The sequence below is a fragment of the Orbicella franksi genome, chromosome 3 (assembly GCF_964199315.1).
Source record: "Orbicella franksi chromosome 3, jaOrbFran1.1, whole genome shotgun sequence".
Classification (NCBI taxonomy): domain Eukaryota; kingdom Metazoa; phylum Cnidaria; class Anthozoa; order Scleractinia; family Merulinidae; genus Orbicella; species Orbicella franksi.
Window position 1 is genome coordinate 20,353,708 of NC_138147.1, and position 11,293 is coordinate 20,365,000.

At 36.0% G+C, this 11,293-nt stretch overlaps 1 protein-coding gene across 6 annotated transcripts in view; it reads left to right on the forward strand.

The window, feature by feature from the left end:
- LOC145482567 (protein ELYS-like) overlaps positions 1 to 11,293 on the forward strand; it is a 67,939-nt gene that overhangs the window by 36,817 nt on the left and 19,829 nt on the right. For all 6 annotated transcript variants that reach the window (XM_081461156.1, XM_081461159.1, XM_081461161.1 and 3 more), the window contains 10 exons: positions 404 to 521; positions 2,184 to 2,240; positions 2,540 to 2,596; positions 3,808 to 3,900; positions 4,224 to 4,314; positions 4,410 to 4,509; positions 9,448 to 9,475; positions 9,561 to 9,627; positions 9,991 to 10,040; positions 10,744 to 10,875. In XM_081461156.1, coding sequence (XP_081317282.1) covers positions 404 to 521; positions 2,184 to 2,240; positions 2,540 to 2,596; positions 3,808 to 3,900; positions 4,224 to 4,314; positions 4,410 to 4,509; positions 9,448 to 9,475; positions 9,561 to 9,627; positions 9,991 to 10,040; positions 10,744 to 10,875 — 793 coding nt within the window. The remainder of the gene's footprint in view (positions 1 to 403; positions 522 to 2,183; positions 2,241 to 2,539; positions 2,597 to 3,807; positions 3,901 to 4,223; positions 4,315 to 4,409; positions 4,510 to 9,447; positions 9,476 to 9,560; positions 9,628 to 9,990; positions 10,041 to 10,743; positions 10,876 to 11,293) is intronic.

Sequence of the window (11,293 nt, forward strand, 5' to 3'; positions counted from 1 at the left end):
TGGATCCCTCTGTACAGTGAATTATGGAAGAGTTGATATTTTTGTGGTTTTCATTTTAACTTTCCTTGTCATCTAGTTATCAAGAATGGGAAATATACTTGCCTTGACTGTTTTATGTACATTGTGATTAACTAAGCATCGTTGTCCCAAGCTTCTAGCCCACAATGTATGACTTAAAAAAAAACTAAGATTAGCTTGGTGAACCCTGTCCACTTCTCTGACTGCCAACAGTGCAATACTGTTCAGTGTAAGCAATCTTTATTGTTAACCCATTTAGTACATTATTGTGACTGCTATGTCTGTTTCTGGCATGTGGATTACACTACAGGAGTGCTGTACATAAACTGTATTTAAAAACTATTCAGTGCTTGAGTCTATCTGATTAGCTGTGTTTTTTCTTTAGTGATCCAGGCTCCATTGGCTTGATGGTAGACAAACTTATTAGTCAGTTTGGTCAGCAAGCAGTAAACCAGTGGATTGCTAAGGGAGGTAGTGAACAGTACCCACCCAGCACTCTACATGTATGTTCTAAGAATTTAACTTGACAATAGTCTAAATAAAAGAAAATATGTCCGCTAATGAAATCATTGGTATAATGATGATTTTAAACTAAATGACATGTACATTCTATTGCAAGAAAATTGCAGCATCACCACACTGCAAGAATTTAATTCCCTAAGGGAATTCAATTTAAAAGTCTAATTGCAGCAAAGTCCAGTTGCAGGCCATCTACATGTATGTTGCCAGTACTCAATGCATTGGGTCACTTGTTTGTACAGTTTTCATGTTTGTGACTGTTTAAATCGTGTGCAAGTCAAAAAGTGCTTTATCAGTAGTGAAAATGACAATATTTGTTCCATGTTTCTGTAAACTGTCTTGTTACTAACTATGCATAAATTTGTATGTTGTTGTGCAATATTACCCTTAATACAATTTGGTAATAAGGGTAAAATTGAACCTCTGTATCACTTGTATATACACAAGCTGTTGGCAAATGCTTTGTTGGCTACTTTGAATTCTTTTGAACTTGACACTTGTCTCCATACCTTTTTAAACATAGGGAACAAAAATTTATGATCATAAAGTGATTATAACAGTCCCTGTTAATCATTGTTCAGAGATGTCTATGATGAAAGTGAAACAAGGAAAGTTTTGGGGGCAGAATTCCAAAGGCCACACAAGATTCTTCCACCTTGACATTGCATGCCTTGTTTAATTACGTAACATATTCTGGAAGCAAGTTACCCTTTCCAAATGGCCCACAAGACTTCTGAAATACAACCTTAGGAATTAAAATGAAACTAAGTTTCAGTCATTAAGTACTGGGATACCTTTTGTAATAAAGACACGGCCAATGAGCACTTTTATGTAAGTGTCAAGGTACGTGTATTTACCATTTACTTTGGTTTTGCATTCCTATGCCGAGGGATTGGTTTAAAAAACTCATGCCACTTTGCCGCTTTGGCGCTTTGTGGCATTAGCAATACCTTCCCTTGTAGCTTGCCTTAATTATAAACTATAGTACCATACGTCACTTTCACTTGACTATTGATTGGAAAAATAAATATACTTTTGAACCTTGGTGTTGCTATTTTGGGGTTTGGTTGGGAGTGGGCTCACTACTTTTGGGGGAGGGGAGTCACTACGTTTTGGGGGATCACTACCTTCGGGATTTACTAGCGGCCAAAATTTATTGACGTCACTTTTGGGGGTCGCTAATTTTGGTTGGTTGTTACTTTCAGAAGTTTATGGTAGTGATGGAAGCTGAGAAAAATATGAGAAACCCAATGAATGCTATAATTAATGCTTATGATATTGTAACGCGCGCAAACAACAACAAGTTCCACTCAGAGTCCAACAGCCAACGTTTTAATTACTTGACTCTTAACGTTCAGCTTACTTGTACACAGCAAGTCGACTCACGCACACAGGCCGCTACATAATGTGTCTCTTATATACCTGTATTACAAGTACATTGTGCATTCAGTTCTCGCCATGTAACTGTCTCTTAGTCCTAGAACTTGTGTGAGCATACGTTCAAATACAACCGTTATATATCTTAACACGTGCACCTTAGCTCGTTCCATCACTATATGTATTTCATTACAATAAATTGTATTTAAAATTGTTGCTTTAGGGAAGGAACATCTGACAGATATTAATTATTTAGACCTTTTTTTCAGGGTATGTGCAGTCTGTATTTATTGGAAAATGTTCATCATACGTGGAAGCATTGTGTTGTATCCTTTGCCAAACAAGCTAAGGAAATCTATTGAGAGATCAGTTATCAGATTGTTATCAGTGTTGGACTCACCCAAGGTACATGTTTGTATGTAGGCCTTAAATCTGGCCCAGAATATAAAAGATGTGGTTGGAATTCAAAATGTTTTAATGGACTGGTTGAGTAAGCCCTACCAAACACAGATGCAACCTTACAGAAACCTGTCTGCATTAATCAAATTCCCCCTTTATGATGAGTCTGTCCATGTGCACACAATATATAGCACTGTAGAATGTTCCCTTGACAAAGATGACACAGGTATTCTATTTGTTGCTTGATTTGTGCCTTCTGGACACTGAACTTCAAACAAATGAGGTATTTTTGTGTCTGTCTTTGAGAGTTTTGAAAATTTGACATTAACTGGTTAACTTTAAGAACAAGAAATGAAAGTTATTCCACATCTAGAATGAATGCAGCCCTGGAACTTATAGCAATAGGATTTTTTAGTTGCCCAAAAGAACTTTGTGCTGGCTTTTTTTTGTTATGGAACATAATGGAATGACATTGGATGTTTAGACAGGCACTCATGTTACTTATTACTGCAGGACTCACAGGATCATTTAAAATATAATAATAGTTATTTGCACCAGAAAAATTTTGATTTGGGTTTATTATCCAGAATTTACTGTTATATTTCTTGGTTATTTACTGTTATATTTCTTTTCTCTTTTTAATTAATGTAATTTCTGTAAATACTGTTAAAGTTATAATTTTTGTAAATAGTGCAAAACAATAAAAATCTGAAAATCTATCCAAAAACATTTAAATCATCCTCATCCAATAACAGGGTTGTGTTTCTCTTAATTAAGGTGATTCCGTAGTAAAAGAACCTGCCATAGATTTCCGATGAAACTTGGTATGCTGTTGTTACAGGACAAGGAGATATTAAAAACGTAGTAAAAAGAGGGGGTTACTGTGCTTGTTTTCACACCACAATGCTGACAAATACTTTTATTTAGGTGACTTTTGGTAATCTCCGTGCGCAACAAATAAGCTCGATTATTTTTCAATGCAGCGTGTTACATCACACAGAGTTTGACTTTCTTTGATTGTTTATTCTACGTCCCGGAAAAAATGTCTTCAAATACCCTGCATTTTTTAATCCTTTAAAGAACACATAATTTGGACATGCGCTGTTGGGCCCGTTATGTCTCCCTCTGTAGTATTTATTTGATTTGATTTGCCAAAAAAGTGGCCATAGATTTCTGCTAATTTTTTTCTCAGTTATTGGGGATATTTTTTCTCATTGAAATTATGAAATAAAAAGTAGGGGTCACCAAGCGCATTTAAGAGAAAGGAGCATTTATTTCGCTATGGAGCTTAGTTTGAGGGAAATCTCTTACGTTTTGTACGTGCATGTGCTCATGTGCACATGCTAATGACGCGAAAAGTGTTCACAGTAGGGATGCGCAATGCAATACTAAGGAATCACCTTAAGTTATGTTAAAACATCAATAAGATGATTTGGGCACTGGCACATTTAATTTTCTTCAAAGCTAGCATTTTGTTTCTTTATGTGTGCTTAGGTGGCAACAAAATTTGCTAAGGCATTCAGCATATCAGAGGACTTAATCAAACTCATTCAAGGATTCTGGATGCTTGACCACCAGCATTTTGAGGTAGAGCTGAGCCTTATCCTGGTTTATTGTAAGAAGAACACAAATGTTTTTTGGCTAAATTATGGCAAATACATTTTTCTCATTTATTCAATGCCTTTTCGTTAGGTTTTTGTCCTGCTCTAGAGTAAAATCTTACGTGTATAATTTTGGATTTTTTATGAGGCTATGTACAACTGTATGCTATTTCCCATGTAAATTGTAGAATAAGCTGATGGCAGTTTCCATAAAATAAATTGTAACAGATGAAATATCACATCAAGCCGTGCTGTACTTGAATGGTACATTTGTGACCTTGGTAAATGAAAAATAGTGTTGTTTCATAGGCTGCATTGACATATTTAGTGGATCCTGTTGTAAAAACTGAACTTGGCCCTTGGCAGAGAAGTTTTGTCATCAAGACGTTGCTTGCCCAAGGTACTTGCATCTTGAAGTTAATCAATTTAAGTACTTGTACGTTATAGAAATTACCTTATATTCAATTCTCCAAAGTATTAATAATTGTTTTCTAGGTGAAACACAGAAAGCTTTGTACTTGATGAAGGTCATGTGTCCCACTGTGCAGAGCTTCAGTGATGTTAAGTTGTTTATCACTGTATTGTTGGCCAGCGGGTAAGATATCAGTTTACACATATTTCCTGGATTACCTAATGGCTTCCACTTTTAACAGCCTCCATCTAAATATGTAATTTTATCTTACATTGTAAAGCGCTTTAGAATATTTTATGATTTTAGCACTATGTAAATCTATTATTATTATTATTATTATTGTTATTATTATTATTATTATTATTATCACTATTATTATTATATTTATTATAAGGTCTGGATAACAGCAGACAGGTAAAGATTTTAAGGAAAACGACCAATTTTTTAAGTTTACAAGACATGTTTTGACAGAACTTCTGTCATCTTTAGTTGAATGATTACAAAGCAAGTTGAATAATGAGTAGACAAAAATGCTAATTAAGACAAATAGTAACAAAAGAACGTGAAAAGGTGTAAATTAAAAGGATAATTTTAGATTTACATGGTGTAGTTGCTGATTGAGACAAGGTAGTTCTTTTTGAATATGGATAGCCTCCTTTATCTTGAGTTGAAAGCTGGTAGTGGCATGATCTAAAATATAAAAGCAGTCTGTTGAACACAATGAGCGACAACGTTCAGAATTCTGAAGATGTTTGAAAATGTGAGAGGCCTTATCAACGGCTAAGTGCTCACATACGCGTGTGGAAAAATGTCGGGTGGTTTCACCGACATAACAGGCATTACAGCCCGCACATGTAAACTTATAAACCACATGTGAACGAAGCCCGCCGGGGATAGGGTCTTTCACACCAAAAAGGTTACCCATCTTAAAGGAAGAAAAAACTAATTTGATGTCTAAATCATTACAATAGTGCTTGATTAAGTGTCAAATCTTCTTCTGAGTGATGACAGAAAAATGGCCTATGTACGGCAGCTTAAAGTAAAACGTGGGCGAGGTGGTAAGGGGGTAGCCACAGGGACAATGATTGCTATGGGTACCAGTGATGTAACGGTTAACCACTTTTTCAATTAAATGGGCAGGGAAAAGGTTCTTTTTGAGAATTTCAGTAAGCTTGGTTATGTCCTCGTGTAACCCCAACCAAGTTTTGTTTATCTTGTAGGCCCTGTCAACAAGAGTCCTAATGAGACCTATTTTGTATGAGTACGAGGTGAAGCTAAAATAATTAGTTAATAACCCAGTAAAGGTTTTGTTATGGTAAACCCTAGTTAGGAAAGAATTAGTGTCACTATTATCAATAAGAACATCTAGAAAGGGTAATTTGCGATTAAGTTCTTTTTCCATGGTAAACCTTATGTTGGGGTGCCTTGAGTTAATGTAGTCAAAAAATATAACAGCATCGTGCTCCGAGTGAAATAAACAAAAAGTGTCGTCAACATACCTACGATAAAATAAAATTTTAGAGCATTGAAAATTTTCCAACCATAGTTTTTCATGATGTCCCATAAAAAGATTGGCTAATAAGGGAGCAAGGGGAGACCCCATGGCCACACCGTCAATTTGGTCATAGAAAGAACTGTTAAATAAGAAATGGGTCTGGGCAGTGGCTACAGTGAAAAGGCTTCTAAGTTCAGGTTTACTTAACTTAAGGTCAGGATTGCCCTCGGAAATGTAACTGACCGCCAGGTCAATACATTCCTCAAGAGGTATGTTAGTGAAGAGACTTTCCACATTGAAGGAAACCATAAATTTACCAAACATAGATAAAGATTGAATGTCCTGTACAAAAGTAAAAGTGTCTGTAGCACAGTGTTCAGTTGGGATGTGCGGCGCCAAAAGATTGCCTAGATATTTGGCCAGGTTGTAATTGTAGGTTCCAATAGAAGACACAATGGGGCAAAATGGCGGAGTTGAGTTAGGTCCAAAATCCTTGTGCATTTTGGGGAGGCCATAAATTCTTGCTGGTTGATAGCCTTTGGGATAGATGTTTTCGTACACTTCGTTGGCAAGGTGACCATCTTTCTTCAACTTTCGGAGAAGTCGCAGCAGTCTACCTTCTCTCAGTAAGACGTGTTACATGTGAGATTTTTGAGTTTCTGGTGTGTCTTGATAAATTGAGCGGTTGCTTTCATAACTTGGTGATGTAATGTGCGTTTGAGAATGTAGAAATCTACACTGTTCAGGATACTTTGAACACGATTACTTAGCTGGTCTCTTGTGTGGATCCATTTCCGATGTTCCCTTGAACGTTTAGCGATGGCACTTCTCAAAAGGTGTTTTCGGATGGTAATAGTGTCGTGTTGATTGGTGTTAGGAAGATTGAAGCTGAGAAACTTGGGAAAAACATTGAAGGACAGACAGTTGCATAGGAAGTTTAAATCCAACTCGGCTTTGCAAGACTTGATCGAGATCTTCTCAAATTTTCGTAGATCAGCAATGTTGATGTGATCATACTTTTCTGCTATGTCGTTAATGATGTTTCCAAAAGGTCTAGATAACAGCAGACATGTAAAGATTTTAAGGAAAACGAAATGTAACACGTCTGTTCCTTTTAGCTCCAATCAGACTGTCACTAACATTTCCTCTCATAGTCTCACGTCAGAACAACTCGACATTCTCAAATTTGGATTAACACATTCCATCCATCCACCAAAAATAAATGAGTCAGATGTCTTCACATGCTTTGAGCTTATCAATCACACCATGGCAAAGAACTTGAGGGACACCAAGCAAGCAAGAAAACTTGTTGCAGACCTTTCTCATTTAGCCCATTCTTATGTCTCTTCATACCATCCAACGACTGCTGACCTCAAGAAACTCAGAGTTCTTAAGGAGCTAAAGAAGAACAAAAACATTGTCATTTTAAAACCAGACAAAGGGAATGGTGTGGTCGTCTTGGACTGAACAGATTATGACCAAGGTATCTTTAAAATCATCAATGACACTTACAAATTCCGGCCCATCAAGGAAGATCCAACTTTACTGCGAGAAGGTAGACTGCAGCGACTTCTCCGAAAGTTGAAGAAAGATGGTCACCTTGCCAACGAAGTGTACGAAAACATCTATCCCAAAGGCTCTCAACCAGCAAGAATTTATGGCCTCCCCAAAATGCACAAGGATTTTGGACCTAACTCAACTCCGCCATTTTGCCCCATCGTGTCTTCTATTGGAACCTACAATTATAACCTGGCGAAATATCTAGGCAATCTTTTGGCGCCGCACATCCCAACTGAACACTGTGCTACAGACACTTTTACTTTTGTACAGGACATTCAATCTTTATCTATGTTTGGTAAATTTATGGTTTCCTTCAATGTGGAAAGTCTCTTTACTAACATACCTCTTGAGGAATGTATTGACCTGGCAGTCAATTACATTTCCGAGGGCAATCCTGACCTTAAGTTAAGTAAACCTGAACTTAGAAGCCTTTTCACTGTAGCCACTGCCCAGACCCATTTCTTATTTAACGGTTCTTTCTATGACCAAATTGACGGTGTGGCCATGGGGTCTCCCCTTGCTCCCTTATTAGCCAATCTTTTTATGGGACATCATGAAAAACTATGGTTGGAAAATTTTCAATGCTCTAAAATTTTATTTTATCGTAGGTATGTTGACGACACTTTTTGTTTATTTCACTCGGAGCACGATGCTGTTATATTTTTTGACTACATTAACTCGAGGCACCCCAACATAAGGTTTACCATGGAAAAAGAACTTAATCGCAAATTACCCTTTCTAGATATTCTTATTGATAATAGTGACACTAATTCTTTCCTAACTAGGGTTTACCATAACAAAACCTTTACTGGGTTATTAACTAACTATTTTAGCTTCACCTCGTACTCATACAAAGTAGGTCTCATTAGGACTCTTGTTGACAGGGCCTACAAGATAAACAAAACTTGGTTGGGGTTACACGAGGACATAACCAAGCTTACTGAAATTCTCAAAAAGAACCTTTTCCCTGCCCATTTAATTGAAAAAGTGGTTAACCGTTACATCACTGGTACCCATAGCAATCATTGTCCCTGTGGCTACCCCCTTACCACCTCGCCCACGTTTTACTTTAAGCTGCCGTACATAGGCCATTTTTCTGTCATCACTCAGAAGAAGATTTGACACTTAATCAAGCGCTATTGTAATGATTTAGACATCAAATTAGTTTTTTCTTCCTTTAAGATGGGTAACCTTTTTGGTGTGAAAGACCCTATCCCCGGCGGGCTTCGTTCACATGTGGTTTATAAGTTTACATGTGCGGGCTGTAATGCCTGTTATGTCGGCGAAACCACCCGACATTTTTCCACACGCGTACATGAGCACTTAGCCGTTGATAAGGCCTCTCACATTTTCAAACATCTTCAGAATTCTGAACGTTGTCGCTCATTGTGTTCAACAGACTGCTTTTATATTTTAGATCATGCCACTACCAGCTTTCAACTCAAGATAAAGGAGGCTATCCATATTCAAAAAGAACTACCTTGCCTCAATCAGCAACTACACCATGTAAATCTAAAATTATCCTTTTAATTTACACCTTTTCACGTTCTTTTGTTACTATTTGTCTTAATTAGCATTTTTGTCTACTTATTATTCAACTTGCTTTGTAATCATTCAACTGAAGATGACAGAAATTCTGTCGAAACATGTCTTGTAAACTTAAAAAACTGGTCGTTTTCCTTAAAATATTTTTATTATAAATAAAAAATAGCCAGTCAATGGCATGGACAGTGCCACAACATAATAAATATTATGAGTCACAAGCTGTGGAACAGGTACTCCTCATACTGAAATGTCAGTACAAATGGTAAGAAAGAATTCACAAGCCCAAGACTCCATTGAGAATGGAAAAATAAAACTTCAAACACTTATAATCAGATATGTCAGAATATATTGGATGATTGATCAATTGAGAAATTTGATCATCATTTCTGATAAGCAATTAAGAATTCTTAATTGTTTCCAGAGCACAAATAAAGATTGTTATTTTTGTTTTGAACACTACATGGTGATATTTTCAATCACCGAACCAATCAATCAATCAATTTTCCTGTTTTGTTTTTCAGTAATGTCACAGAAGCCTTCAATTTTCAGGTAAAAGATATCACTACTGAAATGTTGTGCAATAGAATTTATTAAGTAAAGTGACCATTGATTCTTGGCTTATCTAAATCTCTAGAAAAATCATCACAATCAGATCAGAACCAAAGAACTGCTGTATCATTTTTTCAGTGGCTGCCAACAGAGTGAGTGAATTAAGCACAGTTTCTGTGCTATTTTTCTGCTACTTAATGGTCATGTTAGCTTTGATTAAGTTTAAATGTATATCTGTCACTCTATTCAAATTGGTGCTACTCTATCAACATCCACTGAAACTGCTGCTTTTAAAGGTGTATCACATCATATGAGACAATTTGCACATGGATTGGAGAACATCCTTGTTAAAAACTTTTATAGAGAGAATCCATAGAGTACTTAAGTGCAAAGAAAAATATACTAGCTTCAGACTACACTTACACAGTTGCTTATTTAAAACAATTTTGGGGGCCATCACACATAATAATAATTATTTATTTGTTCACTCTGATTTATCTCTTTTATTTTAACAGCCAAAAACATGAGCAAGCTTTTGCAGCTGTCCTTGGACTCTGTTGAAGAGGTTGGATGAAATTTGCATTAACTACATGAATTACTGTCTTTTGAAATAGTAGTGAATGCACGTGAATGCCCAAATGTTACTAGTATATCACCATGCAAGGATGTTTAAAATCACAAAAGATGTGCAAGAAGAGGGACAAGGCATCGCCAGTTGAAATAGAGGAATTCTGAATGTACTTGTAGTAGCTTACTTCAAAATCTGGGGAGTCCCATTTAAAAGAATTGTCAAACACCAATAGCATTGAATACAGTTGAACCTGTGATCAAACTCAGTCAACGCAACTCCTTTTTTCCTCCCACGTTAATGTACAAGCTTGATAATGCCTGGCAGGTACTTACTTGTTTTGATTTATCCTGCATACACATTTTTGCAAAACCCCATAATCTAGGTATTAATTATAGAGGTTATATTTTGAATTAAGTCCTTGAAAAATAAAATGATAATTACACAAAGAAGATACAAAATAGATAAAATGAAATAATTAAATAATTCGTGTAGCCTCCTAGACTGAAACAACAAATGAAAAAAAAAAGAAATCGCTGAGCATATCTTGTTTGACTGTGCGGTTTCCCTGGTTGGATAGGCAAATAAGTAGCTAAGTAAATAAAAAAATAATCTTTAATAATATGAAAGATATCCAACTGTGTAGGTTTAGATTTTGTCATAATTATATGTTTAACTTTGTAAGTCTTGGTTTTGTCAGGAATTCTTGGTAAACTTTCTTCAAGAAGAAACCTTCCCATATTCCAAAGAACTACTTGTGATGCACTACCTTCAAAAAGGACGTTATGTAGAAGGAATCAGGTTAAATGAACTCCTTAAAAAGGATAAAAAGGTATGTATTAAATGAATGTTGTTTTGCACAACAACAACTTCCTTTAATTGTAGGTGTTTTTTGCCTCCTTGGTTTCTTTATATGAATGATTATATTATTAACAAGGCTGGGAAGAATTCTAAACAGGCTTTTACAAGAATAATATTATGTAAGTGACCAGTACTTTCAGTAATTATGAAGTTTTTAAAACGCAACTGAAAATATCTAAAATCAAGCCAGAATTGCTCCTTTCACTCATCCATTGACTGCATGGTGCTGGTACCAGTTTTCCAAGCCTTGCTTGTTGTGCATTCCTAAAAGAAATCTATATATTTTCCTCAAAGTAAAAGGAAATCATAGTTTTTAATCTTCAAATGGGAGCTTTTGGTTGTACCTATTATTGTATGGGAAAAATGCTAGAAATAGCCATGTATGGTGT